Raw genomic sequence first — 27,446 nt, 5'->3', positions numbered from 1 at the left:
TTACAAACATCATCAAAACTTTTGGTCTATTTTGATAGTGCTACTGAATTATTTGTGTGTGTGTGTGTGTGTGTGTGTGTGTCCGTCCAAACTTAAGTAGCCATAGGAGTTAATTTGTGAGACTGACAGATTTTTTTTTTCTCTCTTTATTACCAGAAACTGGTTGCTCAAATGAAGCAGGATCCACAGGTAAAAAAAAAATCCTTTTGTTAGTAACTTGATTTTTAAACATTGAAAACAATTAAAAATGACAATAAAGTAGTAAAATGCAGATGTTAGTTAAATTTAAAACACATTCATTCCAAATAGCACATCCCAAACAGTATTGCATGTTGATACTCCATTTTATAGTTTTAAAAAGTCCAGTTGTATAAAATTGCTATTGTTTCAACTTTGTTACTGTTTTGCTTTTTGATTAATTGCTATGAGTAGGTTTTTTGTTGTTGTTGTTGTTGTTGTTTGTTTGGTTTTTTTTCCCGAGACAGGTTTCTCTGTAGCTTTGGAGCCTGTCCTGGAACTAGTTCTTTCTTGTAGCCTCGAACTCACAGAGATCCGCCTGACTCTGCCTGGGATTAAAGGCGTGCGCCACCAACCGCCCAGCCAGCGAGTGTTTGTTTGTTTTAAAAAAGGCTTCATATGACTAAAATTTCTTGCTTTAAAAAAACTTCTTTTGAAGTTGGAGTGGGGTGGGATGGTGGTGGCCGGCCTGGTCTGCAGAGTGAGCACAAACAAGCACTCAACTTTTGGGACCCAGATGACGTTCAGACTCCATCCTCCTCCCTTGACCTCTCCAGTGGTGGGGTTATGGACTTGTGTCCCCATACCTGGTTTAGATTAAATTCCCATGTTCAGAATTAACCAGACTCTTAAACTCAAAGCTCATTGAAATGCCCTCAAACCATTTCTAATTGTGTAGTGTTTATGTGTGTATATGTATGTGTATGTGTATATATATATATGTCTATATATATATATATATATATATATATATATATATAGACACCTAAATACTGAATTTAACTACATTCACAGAAAAATTTTAGAATGATTTATAAAAATGTTTGAAATTTGCATTTTGTTTTGTTTTTTATCTTGGAACAAGACCTCATGTTCCAGAATAGCCTCAAATGTCATATATAGCTAAAGATGACATTGGCTTCCTAACCCTCCTACCTCTAACTTTCAAGTGCCGAGGCTATAGGTCTTTGCCAGCATACCTGGCTTCAAAATGTTTATCTTTAAAAGAGGATTTCAGAAGTATCTTATATAATATAATCATTTATAAAATTGTAAATTTAATATTTATAGAAGTTTCATTTCATTATAGAATTCTCTCTCTCTCTCTCCCAAGACATGGTTTCTCTGTAGCTTTGGAGCCTGTCCTGGAACTAGCTCTTGTAGACCAGGCTGGCCTCAAACTCACAAAGAACTGCCTGCCTCTGCCTCCTGAGTGCTGGGATTAAAGGCATGCACCACCACCACCCACCAAGAGAATTCTTTCTCCAAAATTACCTTGATTCTTCTTATTATTATTCAGATAATGTCTTCTTGGCACCTGTTAGACAGCCTGTCTATAAAGTAAAATAAATTCTTGAAGAGCGGTACTAAGGCAGATTAATTTTTTTTTTGAGGTTGTGTGCAATATTCATCTCAAGGACTTAGTGATCTTGACTGTTGTATTTTAATTCAATACATTGACTCTGAGAAGTAGCCTTTGTGGCCACAATTATTCCTATCTGACATCTACCTTCCATGAGAAACATCCCTTTTTTAATTTTTATTTAGTGTGTCCACAATTTAAATTGAATTTTAGGGAACCAAATGGCAACACATTGCCAAGTCCTTTCTATTTAATGTGGTGATCTACATTAGTAATGGAGCTGGCAGTTCTGATAACTCATGATCATGTAATAGTAAATTCATCACCTGGAAAATCTGAGGGTCAGTAAATTATTGGGCAACAATTTAGGTGCCTTCAGAAAAACCTTATATCAAATACAGCTGAAAAATCCCAAATGAGGTAAGCCTAGTACAGTAAGAAGCAGAGCAGGCAGGGAAACGAGGAGCTATGTATGAAACAAGTAAGTCTCTTACTGGGGTGACATTCGCTTTCCTGCTCTGTTAAACATTTGAAAACTTCAATATCCCACCCCCACCCCCACCCCCGCAAAAGTCAGACTCGCTTAGTGTATTTTGTCTAAAATAGTACTCTCTCTTCGATTCCTAGAATTTCAGCATGTTGATTTGAATGATATGCTGTTAAGGCAGTTACATTGCTGACAGCTTTCCAAATCTAGGCTAAAATAATAAATGTATTTTACTAAATAAGAAAGAGGACAAGTAGAGAAAAGCCTCTTATCTTTGTTGATAATGCCGCTAAGCAGCGGGGTAGCATTCTTTAACCTCCATTTCCCTGTTTTTGTCTGATTAGTAGAGCTTTAGATTTTCTGCCAACTGATATGTTCTATGAAGAATAACAATATTTTAGGACAAAGGTAGCTGTTAGAGTGCAAGATGAGGATATATAAACTTCTTGTAATTTACAGCAGTTGTGAGGAAGCCAACCCTTCTGTCTAAGGGGTTGATGTTATGATTTAATGCATGGAAAACTGATGCTACAGGTTACTTCATCACTGTTAATGCAGTATGTGCACAGTCTTCCTGATACTATCATGTTAACAAGTGAATATCTTTCTCACAGATATTTTTTCTTTCCAATCAGAATGCTGACTTAAAGAAACAGCTTCATGAACTCCAAGCCAAAATCACAGCTTTGAGTGAGAAACAGGTAGGGAAAGGCGGGGACATATTTTTAACATTGTGTTCTAAAGATATGTGTGCTTGAAGCTTCTAAGAGAACTGCTGTTTTTCTTCATGTGTGAAAATAAGTGTGGGCAGCCAGACTCAGTTTAATTTTGTTTGAGCTGTTTATCTATTTTTATTTTTGGTTGAAATCAGTCTCTAGAGTATCCCATAAGTATATGCTACTGGCAGATACTTAAAGGCAATGTGGCAGGCTGCCGTTAACTGTGTGAATTAAACTGTAGTTTACCCATAGGGCAAGGGGCAAAGAAAGTTAGTGGGAGTGTGTGATGTGGAGTCCTGTAGCGGCTGTGTTGGCTTCTTCACTGTTTAAAGATTTGAGCTGACCTTTAACTTACTAGGTAGCTCACTATGTAGGTCTCCTGTTACAAGTGTTGTAGACTTCTATGCTAATGTTTATAGGATGCTGACCTACTATTTGAAAAACTCTTTGATGGAATTTGTTAGAGTTACTCTATGTAGGGCAGGAGAAGAGCATCTTATGTTTTGAACAAGGAACTTGCTTTGGTCGGTCACTTTGTAGAGGAGCTTCCACTTTACCAACTGGGGCAATTTCTGCCACCAGGTGGAGTGTGACTGTCAGTGGTGCTCCAAGTCCACGTCTGGTAATCTAATGAAGCATCCCTTTTCTTCTTTGCTCACTCCTTTCTCTGGTTAAAAGAGCAGTTTCTGTCTTGGAGCAAAGAACTCTGAACCAGTTGACAGTTTAGTGCCAGTGAAGTCTTACTGAAGAGTTGTTAAAACAGTTTTCAATAACTGAGTTTTATGTTGTTGTCAAATAATAGCAACAAATAATTTTTCCTGTAGATTTCTGATTGTGTTTTTCATTTCATTGAGGGGAGAAATAAAACTTTGAGAACCACAGATAGTTAATCTTCTAAGTCGAAGATGAACCGCTGTTTTTGATTCCTCTCTCCTTAATGCTTCCCAGTCTTGTCACTCCACAGACAGGAGGTGTTTTAGATTGGGAGGTGATAGGACAGAGGCAAAGAAAGATCTGTAAGAGAAAATGTAAACAGGCTTTATTAGCATGTGACTTGGTTCTCTAAAGTATGTTGGTGACAGTGTCTGGCGTTAGAGCCCTGTTCGTTCTGAGCCTTCTTATAGTTGCAGGGTTCCTTTGACAAAATGCCAATAAGTGAGTCGCTTTTGATGAAAGTTCCAACGAATTCTAGCAGGGAAAGACGCTGAAAATTGTTAGTGGGGTGGGGGTGGGAAATGATTTTAAGAAGTTAAAAGAATTCAAGGCTGCATTTCAGAGAAATGGGCAATCAATGAAAAGTTTACATTTATTTGAAAATTTTGTTTGTGACAACTAATGTGAAGGTTTGTGTCTTAGTCACTGTTCTGTTGCTGTGAAGACACCATGACCATGGCAGCTTTTAGAAAGGGAACATCGAATTGGGGCTTGTTTGCCCTTTCAAAGGATTAGCATGGTACTGGAGCCACAACTCAGAGCAACCCTGATCCACAGGCAGAGTATGGGGTAGGGGGGCTGAGAGAGAGTGAAGACAGAGAAACACCTACAGAGGGTGTAGGGGGCAGAGAAAGAGGGAAGGGGAAAGGAGAGAGACCGGGCCTGGCATGGGCTTCAGAAACCTCACTCCCCGCTGTAGTGAGGAGTTGCGGGCAGGCCTGCTTTTTGCCTCACCCGGCTCCTGCATGGCTAGCTTAGCCCCAGAAATAACAACACACAAATTGTATTCATTTAAGCACTGCCTGGCCCATTATCTCTAGAGAGTTAGTTACTGGCTAACTCTCACATCTTGATTAACCCATTTCTAATAATCTGTATCACACCACGAGGTGTGGCTTACCGGGAAAGATTCAGCATGTCTGACCTGGTGGCTGGCTCCATGGCTTCTGCCTCATAGCCCTCTTCCCAGCATTCTATTCTGTTTACTCCGCCTACCTAATTTTCTGTCCTATCAAAGGGCCAAGGCAGTCTCTTTATTGACCAATGAAAATAACACAATAGACAGATAACCCTCCTCCATTACCCCGCCACACACTTTCTCCACCAAGGCCATGTCTCCATACCCTTCTAATTCTTCTAAAGAGTTCCATTCCCTGGCGACTAAGCATCCAAACATATGAGCCTCTAGAGGCCGTTCTTATTCAAACCACCTCAGTTTGGTTTATTCTGTAACTTCTTATTCCTAACTGACCTAGCTTCAGAAAGACCTTAGACTGAGATGCAGTCTTGCAGTTTTTATATTTGCCTAGCTGTAAAATAGCCTTCTTGATAGACCAGGATAGGACAGCGTCTAAAGAAGGGACAGCTGTTGAATGTGAACACTGGCTCTTCGTCACATTGCAACAGGAAACCTTGCTGTTGTTCATTAGACTCTAATCTAAAATTTTACTTTATAACAAATTTCTAATGCCACCTGTTTATTTTCCCTTGTCAAAAGACCACTTAGATGGGGCTGGAGAGAAGGCTCAGCAGTTAAGAGCAAGACTGCTTTTCCTGAGTTCAGTTCCTAGTAACCATGTGGTGGCTCGCAACCATCTATAGTGGGATATGAGGCCCTCTTCTGGCTAAAGTTGATAGAGCATGCATGTACATAAAATAAATAAAAATCTTTTTTTTTTTTAAAAAAAAAAAGACTACTTAGACTTTGGCAAAACTTTTCCTTCCCTCTTAATAACTAAAATCTGAATTATCTTATTCATGAGTAATAGTTTAACTTAATATATGTTTTGTTGTGAGAAAAAATTAAATGCAGAGAAGTCTGAAGAATAATGTCATAGTTACAGTTAAAGACTTAACCTTTTTTTTTTCTTAGTTTGTTTTTTGAGACAGGGTTTCTCTGTGTAACCCTGGAGCTCACTCTGTAGACCAGGCTAGCCTCGATCCTACTGCCTCTGCCTCCGACTGCTGGGATTAAAGGCATATGCCACCACAGCCCAGGTCTTGATACATTTTTATATGTTTGTAAAGTTAATTGTATAAATAAAATATAAGTATTTTCTTATTTTTCTTTATTAAAGAAAAACAACATTGCAGATAGTCATCAATTCTTAGAGTAGACTTACTAGTTCTTATTAATACAACTTCAGTCTTTGATAGTGCTTTGTTTGGGAAAATACAGTTTTTAGTGAATATCCTCTATGGCTAAAACACAATGAATTTCTTTGAATGCTTGTTCGGAAGTTTCTAGTGCTTTCAAACTGTAGCTTGAGATTCCTGAATAGAAATTCTAAGGTGAATTTAGAAGGCAGCTTCACCTAAAGGGATTCATTTTATCTCTGACAGTTTTAACTTAAAACATTCCTAGACTTAGTTGGCTAAATAAGCTGTATGCTTTGTAGCCAATTAAAATTGTGGTTTAGTGACATAGAATAGGTTCTGCTAAGAGGCATTTTTGACTTTATGTATATCACATGTGTGCTGGAATGCAAATGTGTATGAAAACAGTATCAATAAAAACATTGGAAGGTATTTTTCAAAATCTCCATAGTACATATTTTTTGTTTGTTTGTTTGAGACAGGGTTTCTCTCTAACAGTTCTGGCTGTCCTGGAACTCACTTTGTAGACCAGGCTGACCTTGAACTCACTGAGGTCCGCCTGTCTCTGCCTCCCAAGTGCTGGGGTTGAAGATGTGCGCCACCACTGCCTGACCATTGTTTCATTTTTTAAGATAGGGAAATAAACAAGAAACATGATTAAAAAAAATTTTTTACACCAATCTTTGGTCTGCCTGGAATAGTTAGCACTTGTTACTCATTTCCTGAACAGGATCCTTCTCATTCTGCACTTCCCCTCCATTTATATCTGACAGGCAATATGTGGTCCGTGGCAGAATAGAGAGATTCTGATTCCAGAGCCAAAATTCTCAGTTGCTTTAGTGTTCTGTTTTAACTCTAATTACCTGTAGAAGCAATCTTCTTCTTCTTCTTCTTCTTCTTCTTCTTCTTCTTCTTCTTCTTCTTCTTCTTCTTCTTCTTCTTCCTCTTCCTCTTCCTCTTCCTCTTCCTCTTCCTCCTCCTCCTCCTCCTCCTCCTCCTCCTCCTCCTCCTCCTCCTTCTCCTCCTCCTCCTTCTCCTCCTCTTCCTCCTCCTCCTTCTCTTCCTCTTCCTCCTCCTCCTTCTTCTCTTCCTCTTCCTTCTCCTCCTCCTCCTCCTCACGGTTCTGGGGAGGAAACCCAGGGCTTTGCACTTGTTAAACAAGTGCATTATTATAGCTGCACAACACCTCTCGCCTAACAGGCAGTCTGCACATTCCAAAGTGTGTGTCTTGTCCTGGGAGGATTTAGCTCGAAGTTGGTTTTCCTTGCCTCAGTTTGCCAGCCTTCCTCTCTGGCTTCACCTCATTGTTGGAAGTTGTTGCTTCTTCTGAGGAGCCGGTCCTGAAGCTGTCTCCACTCCTGATCTCATTGAAGCCTCTGTTTGTTCTCTATGGCTAATGCCATTTACCATCAAGTTTGTGAATGGCTGAAACCCCCACATAAAGATGGCTTAGCTATGCACACTTCTACTTCCCTGCACCCAGAAGCTCTGAGGTGAACAGGCTGAAAAGAGTTCTCCAGTGTCAGCGACCCAGGCACTTCCTGTGTGGTTGCTCTGCCATTCTCAGCATGAAGCTTCACATCAGAGTCCAAAATAGCAGCTCCATCTGGTGACAAGGGGAATCAACAGAGAAGGCCTCCCCCTTTCTTTTCTTCCTTCCTTGCTTGCTTCCTTGCTTCCTTCCTTCCTTGCTTCCTTGCTTCCTTCCTTGCTTCCTTCCTTCCTTCCTTCCTTTCTTCCTTCCTTTCTTTTTTTTTTTTTAAAGGATGTTTACTGGGCTTTATGTACCTTTCCAGTTAAACCTCCTTGTCTTGAATTTAGTCACATGACCTCCCTCGTTGCAGGGAAGACTGGGAAGTGTAGTTTATTTCTGGAGGCTGTGGGCAGATAAATTTATGCGCTGTATACTGCAGCTAAATACAGTTTCTACCATTGTAGCATATCACAATCTGTGATCGCATGTCTACTTATAATTATTGTTTTTAAAATGTTTTACTGAACAGTTTCAAGAAGACAGGGTCCTGAGAGTGGGAATGAGGTCGTTTCTGATTCTTTTGCCTGCTCTTGGGACCCTTTTTCTCTTACTGGGTTGCTTCACCCAGCCTTGATGTGAGGATTTGTGTCTGGTTTTATTGTGGGCTGTTGTGCTGTATTCTGTTGATATTCCTGTGAGACCTCTTCTGGGAGATGGGGCTGTAGGCCTGGGGAAGAGTGTAAGTGGGGTGGGGGACTGGGAGGAGTGGAGGGGAAGCTGTGGTTGTGATGTATGATTGTGTGAGAGATGAATACATGAAAATATATTATCCCTAGTATAATATTTATCATCTTTATGTGGAGAGAGGTACCCTACCATCCTGTGTGTGCAGAGAGGTTAGAGAACACCTTGAAGGAATAGTTTTACTACTTTGTGAGTTCCAGGGATTGAATTGGGTTGTCAGGTTTGGCTACAGGTGCCTTTACCTTCTGAGCTGTCTTGTCGGTCCTTTTGTATTATTTGACAGAGAATAGTATGTACCACAGAAAAAAATAGCTTGTATTTCTTGAACAAATTTTATCTGACTGATCTTCTCTACTTACAGTTTTTTTTTAATTTTAAAGAATTGTGTATCTTGCTTTTTAGATTTAATGTATTAGGAGCATTTTCTTGTTTTTTGAGTGTTCTTTTTGTTTGTTTTGGGGACAGGGTTTTACTACATTGTCCTGTAGGCTGCCCAGGAATTCACTGTGTAGACCAGATAGACCTTGAGCTCAGCCTCACCTGCCTTTGCCTCATGAGTGCTGGGATCAAAGGTGTGTATCATCACTCCTATCTTTGATGTTCTTTTAAAACATGATTTTTCACAGCTTCAAATATTTGTCTAACTAGTCATAATTTAAGAATGTTTCCCTATTGATGATAGTTGTTTTCTTATTATGAATATTTTTATAGTTAATACCCTTTATGTAAATCTGTCATTGCTCTGATTGTCTTAGATAAATTCCTAGATGTGTACTGGACATGTCAATCAGCCCTTATCATAACAGTTCTATGCAATAAACTAGTTTTACTGAGTTACTTTAATGATGTACTTATTTTCCCACTAGATCTGCAGATCACATAGAGTTTTTTTGATCCAGGCTGACTTTGGTCAGACAGATCTGCTTCTGATTTGGGATTGGCTGGGCCTGCCTCTATGATTGTAGGAATGCTTATATTTACTTTATTTCTTCTGAAGTCTAGCATGAAGTATTTCTAGGCATACTTATTTCATGCTTTAATGCCAGAGCACAAGGCCAAACTACCAAAATTCACACTGAGATTCTGTTGGCATCAGACTGTTACCATCTTATTAGTCAAGTCAAGCCATTTGGCCAGGTCTTTTATATGATAAAAGATGTGGATATAAATTTTAAAACATAACTGAAAATAACCTACAACTATGTTTGGTTAAAGGCTAATAAGAAAACTTTTACTACACTAAAAATAATTAACAAGCCAGTCGTGAGATGCATGTCTATAGTGCAGCATTAGGAGGTCGAGGATTATCTCAAGTTCCAGGCTAGCCTGGGCTGCGTAGTGAAAACAAACAGGAAGAGCAAGAGTAGTGCATGTTCTCTTTCATATGCACAGTCTACAGATGCGGAAAGGGACTGGCTGGTGGCGGGGAGGGGCCAACAGGAGGAGGAGAGGAAGGATGACAGCAGGTAGTGGGGGTGACTGTGATCAGGTGTAATGATGTATTTTATATGAAGATGTGAGACTTGAAACTCATTGAGTGCTAACTAATCAGCAAAACAAAGTAATTTTACAAACCTTTTTGCTATATATTTCCAAATGACCTCCAAGAAATGCTTTCTTAGAAGAATAGCATATATTAGCTCTGCTTCTCTGCAAAAGGAGTCCTGGGGAAGCATAGTGCTCTGTGTGGTGTGCAGTCCATGCTTATCCGAGTTGGACTTTTCAGAGAACTCGCTGTTTACCATTTAAGAAGTCTCAGATATTTGCCGTTCAGTCTTACTTTTTGTTTTCCTTCACTCTTTCTTTTTCCTTATTCTTTCTGGAAAAATAAGATTCCTTTGTTGTCTCTGATCTTCTGTATGTTTGTTTCCTGACTCAGTTGAAGTTACTCTGTTACTTTAGACAGATTGTTTAGCACAGGGTTTAACACATCGATGCCATGTATGGAGCCATTCTCAATTGATCATTTTAGTAAAACAGTTCTGAAGTCTTTGGAAAAGCCTCTGTGTCTGCTCTAACGAGGTATGTTTCCTATGCCTATGACAAGCCAGTTGTGGTGCTGCACATCTTTAATCCTAGCCTTTGGGAGGCAGATCCCTATGAGTTCAAGGTCAATATGAACGAAGTAAGTTCCAGGCCAGGCCAACACAGTGAGACCCTGTCAAAAAAAACAAAACCCTATGCAGAACAAGAAGAGCATATGACGGCATGTTCTGCTGCTCTAGTGAGGGTAACACGTGTGAGGGAGCACAAGGCACAACAAGCTGCTTTTATTGCAGATCAAGAAAGAAGCAGAGAGAGAATGAGTCCTAGGGACCCAGTAAGGCCCTACCTTCTGAAGACTCATGTTACTTCCCAGTAGGGCTACCCACCCTGAGGACCAGGCCTTCACATGAGCCTTTCAGGGACACTTTCAGTTTTCATGCCATGGATGACAGTAGGTGACTTGAACAATGACGAGTAGGTAGGAAAAAGGGCCCTAGGAGTTTGTTTCTAGTCCTGACTTTCTAATGGGCTAGTTTTTAAGGTTTCATATCTAAGTCATTTGGTACATCTACTTCCTCATTTATGGAAGTTTTGTATGATGACTATGCCTTTAGCTGTTAATGCACATGTGTCTGTTGAGTGGGTCCACTTTGGGAATTGTAAGTCCGTTTAGATGGGACGCTGCATTTAGTTGTAGTACTTCACTTCCTCTGTATAACTCCTTCATCCTGTATGGAAAACACAGATTTCTAAGGAGCTAGAATATTGATATTTAACTCAGGTGTGAGTGCATCATGTAATACACACAGTGATACGTTGGCTTCACAGCTTAGACTTGACTATATAGTTCATCAGACTAGAATCCACGGCAATGTGCTCTTCATTCAGTTTTAGGGAATGAATAGCTTTGTAGAATTTTTGTCTATTAAATGTTCTTGGAAATAGGACATTAAGCAGAATAGTTAATGTTTCTTTTAGTTCTCATTGAATTAGGGTTGGGTGATGATATGGGAGGGCCTTCTGTCTGTGTGTTGCTTTTCTTGGTTAATGAATAAAGAAACTGCCTTGGCCTGTTGATAGGGAAGAACTTAGGTAGGTGGGAAAGACGGAACTGAATGCTGGGAGAAGGAAGATGGAGAGAGAGACACGATGGATCCTGCATGTCCAGTTCACCTAACAAACTCTATAAAGAGCCTCTTCAATACCCATCTTCCTCTTGAAGTAGCTTGGTGCTGCCAGGAGCGGATGTGTCTCATTGTCATGAAAAGCCTTAAGTTCTTGAACATTTTAAATGCCATATTCTGAAGGTCTCTGAAAGATTTGAAGAATACCTATCCATCTGAAATACATCTCTGTACATCTAGAAAATCTAACTAGCATGACTACAAGCTTGACTATTATAGATGATTCATACTGATGCAAATCTCTATAGAGATCTGTAGGAGGAGGGCCCACTTATTTGTTCCAGCCACCTGGCTAGCTTAGCCCTGAAATAAGCACATAGAAACTGTATTAATTAAATCACTGCTTGGCCCATTAGCTTTAGTTTCTTACTGACTAACTCTTACATCTTAATTTAACCCATTTTTATTAATCTATATATCACCACAAGGTCATGGCTTACCAGCAAAGTTCCGGCATATTCTCTCAGACTCTGCCTTCTTCCAGCAGCATTCCCTTTAGTTTTCCCCACCTACCTAAGTTCTGCCCTATCAGTAGGCCACTGCAGTTTCTTTATTCATTAATGGTAATCACAGCGCACAGAGGGGAATCCTGCATCAGGGTGAATTGGTTACTGTGCACTAATATTAGTAACCTGATACTTGACTATCTCTAGTTTCAACTAGCAGCCATTGAATGTTCCTTGGGTCACAGTTTAGCTAGTATTCTTAGCACAATTTAGAAGTGTTATTTTCCTTAGAGATCCTTTTGTTATGGAAGGAGACCTATCTTCTTATTTATCCAAAGTGTACTCATTCCCTGAGAGTCACTCTAGTTCATGTTGTCTATGTAATATTTATGTGAAACGACTTGACCATTTGCTGTCACTTGTGTATTTAGGCAATCAGCATCTTCTCCTTTGCATCTAACAGGACATACAATGTTTCAGATTTCTTCTGGAAAAATTACACTGGCTTATATTGGGCAGGGGTGGAGGAAGGACTTGAAGACTGTGAATGTGAAAGTTTTAAGACCAAGATTTCAAGCGTGTGATATGATGTAGTTCACAGTACTACATTTTCTAACCCATCTTACTTATTTTTATTCTTGTAGTATACTTGTCTCTGTTGCCAGTATTTTGTACTTGTCTGGTTAAATATTTGATGATGTCTTTGAGAGAAGCTACACTGGCCGGTGGTGGTGCACGCCTTTAACCCCAACACTCGGGAGGCATACGTAGGTTCAAGTCTAGCCTGATCTACAGAGCAAGTTCCAGGATAGCCAAGACTGTTTCCCAGAGAAACCCTGTCTTGGGGGTGGGGGGGATAGGTTGAGTAATGTTGCTGTGATATTGCAGAATGCTCATTGTAGTACTGTGGAGTAAAATCAAGGCAGTCAGTGACTTAATGCTGTCCCCAGTAGCAGCAGTGTTGTAGAGGGGGCTAGAACTGTCCTCTCAAGAGTTGGTTCAGTGCTGGCAAATGCAATGAATATAACTTGAAATTCTTTTTTTTCTTTTTGGTTTTTCGAGACAGTGTTTTCTGTAGCTTTGGAGCCTGTCCTAGAACTAGCTCTGTAGACCAACCTTGCCTTGAACTCACAGGGATCCACCTGCCTCTGGCTCTCGAGTGCTGGGATTAAAGGCGTATGCCTCCACCACCCAGCTTTCAACTTCAAATTCTTAACCCTCACATGAGGTGTTCTGTGCTGACACAAATGACTGGACTCTACAGTATGTTCTTTATTTCTTTGCTGGTCTCCTCCTTAACTTAGAGCAGTTGATTCAAGGCAGTGAAAAGCAAGCCAGCGCCCCTTCTGGTAAAACTGTTTTCCAGAACCTGCACTATTTGGTTAGATCTTTCATGGACTCTCTCTGTATTTCCAAATGTTTAGTGGCTCTGGCTCTTTGGACAACATTATCCTAAGTTGTGCCTGATAGGTGGTATACGTGGCAGATGCTTTACAGGGGCAAGTGCATCTGTCGCTCCAGTTTTCAATATATTAGGAACTTAATTTGTGCCTTCGTTTAACCCCATTTATTTCATTTTTTCTAGAAGTTGTGTTTTTTTCTTTTAAAAACAGATCTTATGTAATACCCCCTTCCCCTGCAACACATAACATACACTGTGTATGTCCTGTCCCTTTAAGAGACAAGCCCCACCCAGGTAGATCTTTCTTCTGCTTTCAGTCTGAGCTCTCTTCCTTTCCCATCTCTCTCCCAAAGAGGTAGCTTCTGCCATGGCTCCTATCCTCGCCCCTCTTCTCTTCTCTTCTCTTCTCTTCTCTTCTCTTCTCTTCTCTTCTCTTCTCTTCTCTTCCCTTCCCTTCCCTTCCCTTCCCTTCCCTTCCCTTCCCTCCCCTCCCCTCCCCTCCCCTCCCCTCCCCTCCCCTCCCCTCCCCTCCCCTCCCCTCCCCTCCCCTCCCCTCCCCTCCCCTCCCCTCCCTCCCTCCCTCCCTCCCTCCCTCCCTCCCTCCCTCCCTCCCTCTCTCTCTCTCTTTCTCTCTCTCCTTGTCCCCCTCCTCCTTCTCTCTCCCCTTTCCTTCCATAACCCACTAAATAAATAAATATCCAGTGTCACTCTTCCTGGCGTGACTTTCCGTCTGGGTCTTTCACGCACCTTGTGACTCCCTCCCTGGAACTGGCTGCCTTCATGGGCCGCTGGTCTCGGGACCGCTGCCCACTGCCACCACTTAAGGACCTGCAGCGTTTTATTTTTACCATAACACCCTGAGCCCCAAACTCTCTTGTAGCCAAGTCTGACCTTAAACTACTGATCCCCCAGGCCTCAGCTTGCCAAGCTCTGCAGTTACAGGCGTGGACCACCATACCAGGCTAATCTACTTTCTGAAACTTTGTAATTCCAAGAATCCACATGCATTTATTGAGAGTTTGCTATGGTGAAGGCATGTTATCCCAGGAAGTAAGAGAGTGAAAACCCTAGTATCCCTTCCACAAGCCTGGGCCCTGTAAGGCATGGGCATTCATCAGCACAGACACTTTCCTGCAGTTCTCTCTCTCTCTGCTTTTCTTGCATCCTCTTCTTCTGTCTACACCCTATAAACCCCAGTGTCGGTCTTTTCTCCCAAGCCTCTTCCTAAACCTCATGTTCTTGCCACTGGGAATTTTTTTCTCTTTGCCTGGAACATTCCTACTTACTTTTTGAAGACTCACTTGACTACATTCCATCATACTCATGGATGTAGCGTGGCATGCAAGAAGAAGGTCTATTTGGATGTTTTAGTTCATTACACATCCAGGAAGGTAACAAGGTAGCCAAGGATGTCCTTATCAAAGAGGTTTATCGTTAAAAGCTTTCCATTTAGATAACCCCAATCTTGTCTTTTTGTGGAGAAATAATATATTTTTTAATTGTTTTAAGATTTCTTTCTTCTTTTTCCCTCAAGACAGGCAGGGTTTCTGTATGTAACAGCCCTGGCTGCCCTGGAACTCACTTTGTAGACCAGGCTGGCCTAAAGTCATAGGAGATCCCCTGCCTCTGCCTTCTGATGCTGGAATTAAAGGAATGAACCACTATGCCCACCTATTTTATGTGTTATGAATGTTTTGTCTGCATACATGTCTTTGCAATACATATATGTTTGGTGCCTTCAAAGGTCAGAAGAGCGTGTTAGATCTCCTGGTACTGGAGTTACAAGTTGTGAGCCATGGTTTGTTTGAGTGCTGGGAATTGAACCCGGGTACTCTAGAAGAGCAGCCAGTGCTAGTAATCTGAGCCATCTTTGTAGACCCTGGAAAGATTTTTAGTGTCATTTCCTGTATTATAGTTTTAAGAGTTCCAGAGTAGTTCCACATCAGTTTTATAAAAAGAAAACTTTTATGAGCAAAGTTGTGAAAGTAATAAAGGAATCTGAGGTCAACTGTTTTAGAATCTGCCTCCAGCGCTGTAGCATGACTTCCTCCGAAAGCCTTCGTCTTCCACCCCGTGTTCACCTCTCTACTGCAATCATTTGTATTTGGTCATCTAGACTTACCAAACACTTAATTTCTTGGTTGTACGCTAATTTCTTCAACCTAGGGTATTTTTTTTCTACCCACGTTCCGTAGTTCAAGCCGAAGGTGCACGTCTCTGTATCAGCACTTAAAGGATAGTGTGGCACAGGAACAGTCAAGGGAAACACTTTGCAAACAACTGTGGATAAAAACAGTCTGTTGTATGTAGGCATGTTGTGGCCATATGTTTTAACTGAATGGAAAGGTAGGTAAAAAGTGAAAAAAAATTTAAAACATGAACAGTAATTCCTCTTTTAAAAAATATAAAATACTAAGAAAATCGTTTGGTTTTAGGTGTACAGTCATTTATACTTGAAAAATAAAAGAGCACATCTAGGTTACCTGGAATTACTTGACACAGGTATTCTTGGTACTTTCCTCTAAGAAGTGAGATTCAAGAGGGTAGCCAGAGAAAGTTGGTTCTTTTGTTGTTTGGATTTACTTTTGTAAGGAATACATGCTAGGTTTTGTTGTTGTTATTTGTTTGTTTGTTTATTTTTCAGACAGGTCTCAATATATAGCCCTAGCTGGCCTTGAAGTAGGCCATGCCGGCCTTGAACTTGCTGTGCTGCTGGCCTTGAGCTCACAGAGTTCGAAGTTCACCGAGCTCACAAAGCCTCTGCCTCCTGCATGTGGCGATTAGCGATGTGGGCCAGATTTTTAAAATCCATTGATAATACAGATACAGAAAACCACACATTTCAGCTTATTTACGCGCCTTGGCAGATGACTCAGATTTATTTTCCTAGAATGAGACACTTGCTGACTATTACCCTTATCAACAGTCAGAGTATCAATATCACCACAGCAACATGCTGTACCTCCTTCGGTTCACCCCTTCCCTTCCTAGAGATTCTTTAACAGTAGAGATTAATTTGGGGGCCTGGGTCTATGCTTTCCTGCCTGGTGTATTCTATTTAGCACTGTTCATATTTATAAGAGTACATCTATTTCTTTTGATGTTTAAAAATTTCAAAATAATTGTAGATTCACAGAAGGTAACCTTTTGAAAATTTAAATCACTAAAGAATGGTTTGTTGTTTCACAGAGATCAGGCGGATCTCTGTGAGTTCAAGGCCAGCGTGACCTATACATCAAGTTCAAGTCTTTCTGCTTTAGGATCTCTTGTTTTAGTGAAGGGCTTTCTTTTTTTGTAAACTAACATTCTTCCCATCTGTAGCTTGTGAATAATTCCTGTTATACATCTTTAACCATTTGCTTGTCAGTCTCCTAAAGCCTGCTGCTGAGTTCTCTGACCTGACTTTCTGTCTGCAGCACAGATGTAGTTTCATTGTCATTCCAGGTGCTGTCACCTGGTAGGTGAAGAACGTCCACCTGAAAGTGACCCACCCAAGTGAGCTCACGACTTCCTGTCGTCGGAAGTTGTTGAGCTCTGCAACACCAGGACCCAGGAATATTCTTCCTGTCTTCTTGGTTACTTCCAGCCTGTAGCATGCTACTTCCTGTCACAGGACGGCTGTTGGAGCTCAGGGTCTACACCTTTACACACTAACATCCCGGGCAAGAAAAGGCCTTACCTGTCTTTTCCTAAGAACAAGGAAAACTTTAATTGGAGTCCAGTCATTAGACTTTATATCTTGTTGGTCACTGATCATTCTTCTGCCTCATGCCAGCAGTTAGCTCCTGAAAGGAAGAGTCCAAGATGGATTTGCACCCTAAGCTGGAGAGTCACTTGTCAAGTGTTTGGGGGCTAGATAGGCAAGCAAGGTTGTATTTTGTTAGGAAGGAAGTAAAAGGGATAGGGAATAATAAAAGCCCCAAAAGCTATCAACATCATCTGTCTTTCCTTATGTAAATTAGATGTAGCATATAAACGAAGACACGTGTGCTCACGTACTATAGTATTTTAGAAGCCATTTGTACTCCTTACTAGTTTTGTGGATTATTTTAGAAGTCTACTTTTGCAACCCCAGCTAGCAATCTACTTTTTTTTAAAAATATTTATTTATTTATTGTGTACACAGTGTTCAGCCTCTTTGTATGCCTGCAGGCCAGAAGAGGGCAGGTGGTTGTGAGCCACCATGTGGTTGCTGGGAATTGAACTCAGGACCTCTGGAAGAGCAGCCAGTGCTCTTAATCACTGAGCCATCTCTCAGCCCCAGTAATCTACTTTTAAAGCAAAGCCAGTGTACTGTTGCTAAAACAAACATTATTAGAAAGTTGGCCTTTTACAGAAAATAATGTAACTTATTTCCAGTGCGAATTACAGATATTTTAAAGTAGTTTGTAAACCATGCTATTGAAACAAAGGAGCCTGGTGTCTTTTGCTTACTAATGCCTCCACACTGGCATTTCAGGAATGCCACTGCTTAGCAAAACCCATATAGTATTCTCATATTTCCATTTTTTAAAAATGTTGAACACTAAATAACAGGTCAAGTCATACATCTTTTTATTTTATTTCTTTTCCTGGCAAATTAGAGTAAAATGAGCAGACAGGAAATAGTTTCCTCTTTAACTAGTGGCCTCCCGTGGTGCTTTGCAAAGGTGGTTTCCTCCTGCTGCAGGGAGTAAGTAGACAGAGACTGAGTCACAGGGTCTGGGCAGCCTTCCTCACATCAGCTCTGTCTGCAGGTGACAGTGATGCTTAGTCCGCAGTTCTGGCCCCACCATTCCTTTACTCCAAAAAGTGAAGCTCCTGAAATTTTCAACTGATGTGTTCGTCACCTTTACTCTGTCCCATCTTCGTCAGCCCTTTTGCCGTAACAAATTCTGCCATTTTGACTGAAGATGGGTCTCTCACTTCACCTCATCCAGAAGAGCAGAGGACCCCTTCCAAGTTGTGCAGCTGGCAACACACAGCTGGATAAAATTTGAAATATCTTTTCTGATCATGTGATCACATTTATTTTAGTATAGAAGCTTGTCATAAATTGAAACAATTTTACATAAGAATTTGAGCTAATCTGCAATTACCTTTAACCTTTAATTAAGAATGGAATAGTAATAGGTTTGTCTTTTTTTTAAATACCACTTAGCAACTCAACTTTTCCATGGAATTTGACTTTAAAAAAAATCTGTAGTTCTGGATTGGAAAGGTAGGTTGGTGTTTAAGAGCACTGTCTACTTTTCTAGAAGACCCAGATTTCATTCCTAGCACTCACATGGCAGCTGACAACCATCCATAATTCAGTTCCAGGCATCTGATGCCCTCCTCTGGCCTCCAAGGTTTCAAAACACATAGGTGCACAGACATAACTTGCAGGCAAAATATTCAGACACATAACATATAAATAATATTTTAAAAAAACAGATGTGTAGTAAGTTTGTATTGTGCCTCACTGGTGTAATTCCAGTCCTCTGGATGTTGAAGTAGGAGGATGGATCTTTTACGAAAAGCCTTACTACATAGTAAGACCCCCATCTCATAAAACAACTAAGATTAAGTGAACATCTAGTCACATCTTGGCAGAAGTCATGGTAACAGTCAAAAGCTGTTTGTCCACCTCTGTCTAGCATCCTTGGAGAGCACACACTTTTCTCATTGCGATTTGCTTGTCATATGATCAAGCTCTTTGGATGAAATGGGATCTGCTGTTTTCCAGGAGCACTTCCCCGTGCCTCTGCACCTGCCTGCTGTTAGAGTTAAACATGACTTCTCAAATGGCTTAGTAATCTTTGTAGCTTCCTTCCTCTAAATTTTACTTGACTAATTGTCATTTTTAAGTATAAACCCCTTCTAACTATGTCCTTTGAAAGAGAAATTGATTAGTTCTCCTAAGGTCTGTGATTCTCTAGAGCAGCTAGAGAGCCGCTCCAGGGCCAGTCTGCCCACTGCATGACTTTGTGAGTGAAGTTACTTGAATCCAGATACTCCCTTTCACGTATGCATTGTCTGAGGCTGCTTTCCTGTATTCCAACAGTGGGTAATCTCAACAAAGACTTAGACAAGCTTTTCACTAGTTTATAGAAAGTTTGCTGACCTTACTCTAGAGATGAGTTGTTTCTAGAGAAACAATCAGAACAATACTTAACTCTGCAATGTTGGCATGCTTTAATAACAGTCTAGGGCAGAGGACTGTCCTGGGCTCCATGAGGACCTGTCTCATTAAAAGGAAAAGCAAGCAAACAAGGAACAGTGGAACAGTCTAGGAGAAGAGTTAGTGATACATGGGAAACAGGCTTATACTGAAGACCAAGAACCGCCTTCATCCACAGGTCAGTCCCTCAATCTATTAAGATCATTTTTAGCATTTCGTAATTATTTTGTCCACTTTATTTTACACCTCACCTCATAATTGTATTAAAACATAATTACTATACAGTAAACCGCACCCCATAAGTCTGTACCCCTCAGATGTTGATGATGTGACACCATTACAAGAGTTAAGGAGCCTATCAACCACCTCTGGACCTTTTCTTATGTCCCTGTTCTTTGGAGAGCCCAATCTTCTTCCCCTGCCGTAGTCCTCACTAGTCTATTTCTTGTTGTGGTACATTTCCTTACAGATTGTGGGTTTTGCACAGTGTATTCTGTGTGTTGACTTGTACAGCGTATACTTCATATTGATTTTGATTTTTTTTTAACTGTTACAAATAAGTTTCTATGATCATTCATAAGTGTCTGTGTGAAGCTGGGCTTTCATTTCTTGGGTCAACATCTCAGGCTGTCCAGGGTTGTATGGTAATCATATTTTCTATTTAAACAAAAGATTTATATATTTTTATGTGTATGTCTTTTCTGTGCATTGCGTCTGTGTACCATTGTTGTGTGACAATACCACTTTTGCTGAGGAGACACAACACATATGTATACTCACACTAGATAGGAGTCCCAGGACAGACCAAAGTACAGGTACTGCTACAGTCCAACTTGGTGAAACAATGAGTTTTATTTGGCTTACTAACAGAAATACGGGTGAAAGATTACTTATAGGAGCAGAAATAACTCAAAAACAGCTTCCTTACCCAAACCCACCTCAGCATAGATGATAGCTCACAAAGCTGGGAACCTGGAGCTCACTCTCACTGTGCAGCCTGCAGGCAGCTCAGCAGATTGGAGAATGCCCTTTCCTAGTGGCTCCTGCAGGCAACTTGGCTGATTCCTGCTTCTTCCAGGGAGTCGGTCTGGTCTGAGAGTCCTTTGCAGTTCAGCTTCACTTTGTTTGAGAGGGACTCTCAGCTTTTATTGCATTACTCTGGCAGGGAGAGGCCTAGTGAATCTGGCCTGTTTTAGGGACCTCCTGAAGTTCTTTTGAGTTGCTTACCTTCCTGCTTCTACAGGATGGAATGTTCTGATCTCAGAGGAAACTGTTATAGCCATGTGCATGGCTGGTGTGCTAGGAGCCAGAGGAGGGTGTCCAGACCCTGGGAACTGAATGGAGTTGTAGATGGTTGTGATCTGTCCAGTGACTGCCAGGAACCAAACCTGGTTCTCTGGAAGAACAGCCAGTGCTCTTAATCACTGAGCCATCTCTCCTGCCTTTTTAAACTTTCTAATAAGTGCCAAAATGTGGCTTGCCATTTTGTATTTTCTCCCAGCAAGCATGGGAGAAGGCCAGTCACTGTGCATCCTTACCACTTCTGTCCTAAATCTTAACATATCAGCCAGGTATCACCATTAACATTAACCCAGAAGAGAGTACAGAATCCCATGAAACTGGAGTTATGGACAGTTTTAAGCTGTGAGTGCTAGGAATCTGATTCAGATCCTGTGGAAGACCAGCTTAAGACCATGTAAGTGTTTTTAACCACTGAACTCTCTCTCTAACCTGCACTAATATTTTTTTTTAAGTTCTCACCATACTTTAAAAGTTAAAAATGGAAATTGTAAAGAATGTTACTGTCGCGGGGCGGTGGTGGCACACGCCTTTAATCCCAGCACTCGGGAGGCAGAGGCAGACAGATCTCTGTGAGTTCGAGGGCAGCCTGGTCTACAAGAGCTAGTTCCAGGACAGGCTCCAAAGCTACAGAGAAACCCTGTCTCGAAAAACCAAAAAAACAAAAAAAGCTACTGTCACAGCTATAGTTTTTAAGAATCATTCTGCACTCTCACCTGTAATGCTCTATAAGCAAAAGACCTGGTCCTGTAATTCAAGAACCAAATAAAGGTGCATTTAAATTAAAATGAGGTGCTTGGGTATGTGTGTCAGTTTTTTAGATTGCTTGATACATGTGGCTTTTTCTCCCCTGATCAACTACTAGTCCTGGTCATGACCAACTAAGAGAGCCTCTGCTGCAGTGTGAGAAGCTACGGCTGCAGCGTTTGCTCACTCATGGGTGTGTGGTGTGCACTTTCTGGAGAGCGTCAAAACACAGCTGATACGGCTGCCAATGGCGTTTCTGAAAGTACTGCAACTTAAATCATAGTTGTGGAAGAGTTATCAAAATAAAGTCTAGTCTTTGTAATGAAGGCAAAAGCTGTAGTTAACCTGTAGACTGTTGGTTTTTAACCCCAGCTTATACCTTGAATAAACTGAAAAGATTTTGCAAAATTTTGCATCTAGACTTGTGTTGAATCAGAGTCTTTGGGAGGGGGCCCAGGACAGGTATGTGCAGGTTAATTGTAGTTAAAATAATTGATAATGCCCAAACTATATCTGATAATTTCAAGTTGATTTGACATTGCATTTTCTTCCTGAATCATCTGGGGACCAGTCTGTATAGTGTGAAGTTGTCAAAGTTAATGGTTTATTGGAATCTTGCTAGAGAACAAGCTTTACATATTACAAAATTCAGAGATTAGTATAATAGTAATACTTTGGTTTTTTTAGGTTTTCCTTTGAGGAAAAAAAGTTTCACAGTTAAGTTGACTTTTAAGTAGACATTTGAAACTTTAACCAATGCATTTTAGCTTTCAGAAATGCTGTGTGGCTCAGAAACTTTATCAAAGACACACACACATAAAATATATATACATCTATATGTATAAATTTATATGTATATGTAAATTTTTCTTTAAACATTTATTTTATATGAAATACTGCTTGAGGTTCTTTTTTAAATCAGGAATAACATTTTAAGTGGTGAACAAGGTATTGACAACATCTTAAAATCTCAATCTCTCACCCTCTCATTTTGAATTTTTTGAAACAGCGTCTCATTATGTAACCCAGGCTGCCTGTAACTTGCAGCAATCCTCCTGCCTTAGTTTCCTGAGTTCAGGTGTGCACCTGAACTCTTAAGGATGAATCCATCTACTGTTGGTCTTGAGTTCTTGGAGTTCCAGGTATGGTACATGTATAGCTTTTCTTCCTCGTTTCTGTGAAACACGGTTGCACATTTGTAGCGCACTATGCCCGTCTGCGCTCTATGCGCCACCATACAGTTCGTGAACCGGGTAAGGGGCTGGAGATTGAAACACACAAAGACACAGAGACAGAGACACAGGCCATCCTTGATGCCAAAATGCCCCAAGAATGCCCCCTTTATTGTGTCCAGGGGCAGCTTATATAGGGATAGCCACGCCCCAGCCAAACGCACCAGAAACCACTCCCCTGCCATCAGGAAACTCCTGAGGGTCTCGTGCTCAGAGCAGCTGTAGGCACTCAGAGCAGGGGAAAACAAGTTGTTTACAAGAAATTCAGGATCTGGGGGTTCACAGCTCTCAACACACATTTATGTGTGTTGTATCATTACAGCACTCAGAAGACTACAGATTTGTCTCCTTCTTTAGGTATCTATTTTCCCTTGTACCAATACTTTCCAGATCAGGTCATATCAGAGGAGGTTATGGTGCGGTGGTGTTCATGGAGAGAGAAATGAAGCCACATTCCAGAATATATATTTTATCCAATTATGAATTTTGGATTTGATGCAATCTAAATAGTTCAGTTCTACCCTTCAAATAACACTCTTTAAAAACGGCACACAGTCTAGATAGTGAGGTTCCACCTTGGGTAGCTTCCTTTTACTCTTGATTTGCCCTGCTTACCCCCTAGTACATTTGTATGCACACGAGCACTCTTCTTGCTTCTTGAAAGTCGGGCTGCTCACTTCCCTTTCTGTGATTCTGTTGCTTACCTCTTAAGGCTAGTGTGGGCAAGTACCACCAGGAAGTCAGAAAGGGAAACATTTGTTACCTCCCGAGGCTTGAGCTGCTTTGACTTCAGAAACTCCACCAGGCAAATGATGAGAACTGGTGGACAACAGCGTTGTTTCACGGGTATTAGAAGGAAGGGGCAGTTTAGTCCATTAGTACCTTTTTCCTTCTGTCCCTCCCTTCTGTTTAGTTAAACTAGAAATGCCTTCTGTGTGGTACTTAGCAGTTTGAGAAGTTTGTAAAGCAAACGTGCCCTCTGCCCAGAGCTCAGGAACCAGATGTGATAAGGCTTTGGCTGGTGAGGATTTTCTGACTACTAGTAATAGATACCCAAGTCAACACTGTTGAAATAAAAGAAATTGGTTGGCTTTGTAGCTGGCAAGTTTGAGGATGTGGCGGTGTGAACTGAGGAGTTTTCTCCCCTTGGCATTATTGGCTGTGCACAGACTCGCATTTACTGACAGGTTGGCTTTAGCAGTTGTAGGCTTACAAGTTGTCCCCTCTCCTTCCCCCCAGCTGTCCCTAAGACATTGCCCTGGTTTTCAGGTCCATTTCTGAGTCAAGCCTTGTTCACTGTGGTCTGGGGACCACAGTCTCTTTAGCTATGCTCATCATGTGCCACCCCTGAAGCAGGGCTGAGGTGTTGACTGTTGTGTTGATTGCTATCAGGAGAGTACCTGGGAGGCCACCTTAGCTTTGGAGTTCTCCCAGTAGCTGGAGACACGTGGGGAAGCAGTCTTGAGATTGTTTCTATGCTCCAAAACGTGTGAGACTCCTGACTTCTGAACAAAAGAATCTTTTTGCAGTTTACGTCTCCAGCATGCTTCTCTCCTCCTATCACATCTCTTTTGGTTTCTTGGTGTAAATTTATTATTTCTAGTTCTTCCAGTTCTGCTATGGAGCAGGCTGGACAGTTTCCTCTCCTTTTTGGGTTGAGGCATAGCTACCATTCTTTCTTTTAAAAACAGTACTACTGGGGCTGGAGAGATGGCTCAGTGGTTAAGAGCATTGCCTGCCCTTTCAAAGGTCCTGAGTTCAATTCTCAGCAACCACCTGTAATGAGATCTGGTGCCTTCTTCTGGTATAAAGGCATACATGCAGACAGAATACTAAGAATACTGTATACATAATAAATAAATAAAAATCTTAAAAAAAAGACAGTACTACTTAATATACCAGATTAAAGAGAACTCCCAGTTTCCTGGTGTAGAGAAGAATTGCCTTGTCTCTAAAGACCAGAGTGGGGTGCCCTATCTCAGGGTCAGTTGAGTGTCTCTAGAAGTCCGAGAAACCTAAACATTGAAAATGTGGGCTTAGAGACTTTCTATTAAACCCTTGTGCCTGTGGTGGCTGTGAGAATAGAAGCAGGAGGACAGTCAAATGCTCTAGTTCTCATTCTAACTGTCACCAGAATAAAAAAAAAAATGATCTAACTGTATTTTGGGCTCCCAAGCAGCACTGAAATGACATGCCACCTGCTGACCTAATCCATTTCATTTCTGGTACTAGGATTGCCAAAGCAATTTACTCAATTTGCAATTGACTATTTACTCTTGAAAACAACAACGATTAGATCTAGTGTTAGAAATCAAATACATTATCACAAATGAAAACTTTTAAGGATAAAAGTAATCCTTTTGGAAAAGACGGGATTTAAGTATGGTGTGCGTCCCTCGGAGACTAACCGTCCTTTTAGAAATGCGCCCTTCACTGCTCTTCCGGGGAGGACAGACTGCCGCTGAGACCCAAGACTGCAGAAGCCGAGTGCAGCAGAAAACTAGGCACTGTATTTATCTTTAGGTAAAATTTGCAGTTTACTAGGAAAAAAAAAAAACTCTGAGTACTATGCAAGAGATGAACTCATGTTAATCCAGCAAGCGCTTATCTGGTGCATGGTGTATACTGATTCAGGCCTGTGCATTCAGGTATGGGACACACTGCCCAGATTCAGAGTGTGCCACGAGACCATCTGTGGGTGGCTTCCTTCTCCTTCAGTCTTAATTTCAATAAAACTATTTTTTCTTCATCAAAATGAAACAGGACAATTAAAACTTGCAGATTACAATTTCAGGACTCTGGTCTCAAAGTCTGTGCTCAATAGTCACTGTAGAGCCACAGCTGGCGGATAGAGCTCTTGCAGAAGCATCAACCCCTCACCCCCACCCCAGAGATCCTGACACCAGTAAGTACCAAACTGGCAGAGTAAAGGTGTCTGCTTCCAGTTCCATCCTCTTCTAGTTTTCATTCTCTCGGGATTCTCTAGCTGTGGAATTTGCTTCCCTGCATGGGCTGCTCAGAAGCCAGCTCTCCTGCTTTGCCAGCACGCTCGCAGTCAGCAGAACAGATCTGATCAGTTCACTGCTCTGATGATCAAAGGGAGTCAACCACTTTCCTTAACAAGACCCAGCGGTATTAGTCACTACGCCTTCTCCTGCCGAGAGCAAGGCCACTGGAAGGCTCCTGGCAGCCTGAGTCTCTCTTTGCCTTGCCAGTGGCCAGGACAAAACAAGGGGTGAGCAAAGGAGCGAAAACCGGTAATGACCAGAATCCTTCCTTTCTGATGCTGGGGATGATGGGTTTCTTTTTGGTGGCAGTTCCTGGTGCAAGTCCTTAACTTTCCTAGGAAAAAAAACTTCATGATTTTTTTTAACTATGTAAGAGCAGAGCCCCTCAGCAAATTGAGCATGGGGTGACTGTATGAAATATATGATAGAATATGGGTTTTTTTTATTGAATTATTCACAGATCTGACAAATTATAAAATTTAAACAAGCTGCATATTTTTTAATACTTAATCTTGTGGTTACATTCTTTTTTGCAGTTTACTGGGTAGTCATGTTATTTTGTGGGGAACCTACAGGTCTCAGTGCTAAGTTGTGGGCTATAGGTAATGGTGCACTATTTGTGGCTCTTATCAGTATATAATTTCCTTCCTTGTAAGCTGTTGGCATTTTAGTAAAGTTTACAATATGGAACATGGAAGGGACCCCCTGAGTAGGACAGTGGCTGCTCTTTGTCACCTGCAGCTGTGTTTGCAAGAAAGCATGCTGGCAGTCAGTAAGGAGAGTGCTGTGACAGGTGGGAAGAGCAAGAGCAGAAACGTGCTTTGCCTTTTTCCTGCTCTCTCTAGTCCTCCTTCTCTACCCTCTTCTACCTGACCTCCTGTTTTGTTTTTCTTTTTAAAGGCCATCTGCCCCCCCCCCACACACACATTCTATTTGACTTGCAGGAGCCACACTATGCTAGAAGCCAGCCTGTACTTGGCCTATAATGAACTTAGGTATTGGGGCTGGGCTTAGGCTGATGTGCCTGTCATAGAAGATTTCATATAGCAGTTTTGGACAGCATATTTTATTATCTGGATCTGAGGACTAATAGAGAACTTTTAAATTCTGATGCTGAAAATTCTGTAGTACTTGTGTTAGAGATATTCTGTGTATAAAGAAAACTGCTCCCCCCCCAAAAAAAAATTTTAAAAAAAAAAAGAAAAGAAAACTGCTTCTTTGCCTTGAGTGTAAGGAGCAGGGAGAAAAGGAGGGAAATACCTCCACAGTCAGCATCTCCTAAAAGGAGAGCTTTGCCATCCCTGCTGTGAGTGACGCATGTTGCCATCAGCCGAGCTAGTTGAGCTATTCCTGCACAGGCACTAGCAAAAGGTTTCCTTTCTGTGGTCTCCCTTCAGTTACCTTCTCCTCGGGCATTACTTCTGGGGATATAAAATGATAAAGTCACGTGAAAGATAGTCTGGCAAGTTTCTCAAAATGTTAAGCACGGAGCTGCCATGCCATTCAGCAGTCTCACTTCTAGTTGTAAACTCAAGAGAAATACAACATGTTCAAGTAAAAGCTCCACCATGAGTGTTCATATCTTCATTGTTCATGATAGCTCCATCAAATGCACAAGGAATAGCTAAAGAAAATGTGGTATATTCAAGGAAGGGAATGCTGGTTAACAGTACAAAGGAATGAAGTACTGATGCATGCTATAGTGTTCATGAGTCTTGAAAAAATTTTAAGTCTAAGAAACCAGATACAGAAGGCTGCACATTAAATGATTCCATTTGTATTAAATGCCTTAAACATATAGTTTCATAGTGATGGTGATGGGAAGTTGATCTGTGTTGCCTAGGGAGTGTGGGCAGTGTCTGTTGATGCATTCAGGGTTTCTTTTTGGGGTGATGAAAATATTTCAAAGTCTGTTGTGTTTATGATCACACAACTCTGAAGGTGCC

General features: G+C 41.1%; 1 protein-coding gene across 21 annotated transcripts in view; it reads left to right on the top strand.

Annotated features, from left to right (window-relative positions):
• The window catches only part of Phf21a (PHD finger protein 21A), a 165,772-nt gene that overhangs the window by 42,602 nt on the left and 95,724 nt on the right, over positions 1-27,446 (top strand). For 20 of the 21 annotated variants that reach the window (XM_085696618.2, XM_085696613.2, XM_087911380.1 and 17 more), the window contains 2 exons: positions 157-189; positions 2,723-2,788. In XM_085696618.2, the coding sequence (XP_085552744.1) occupies positions 157-189; positions 2,723-2,788 (99 nt within the window). Of the gene's footprint in view, positions 1-156; positions 190-2,722; positions 2,789-19,248; positions 19,393-27,446 lie in introns of those variants that run through there. The other variant, XM_048428372.3, reaches the window with a different exon arrangement.

This window comes from Myodes glareolus, chromosome 10 (genome assembly GCF_982192425.1).
Source record: "Myodes glareolus chromosome 10, mMyoGla1.1, whole genome shotgun sequence".
NCBI classification, from domain to species: domain Eukaryota; kingdom Metazoa; phylum Chordata; class Mammalia; order Rodentia; family Cricetidae; genus Myodes; species Myodes glareolus.
Note: the sequence above shows the minus strand (reverse complement) of the source record. Positions and strands in the feature narration are given on the sequence as shown.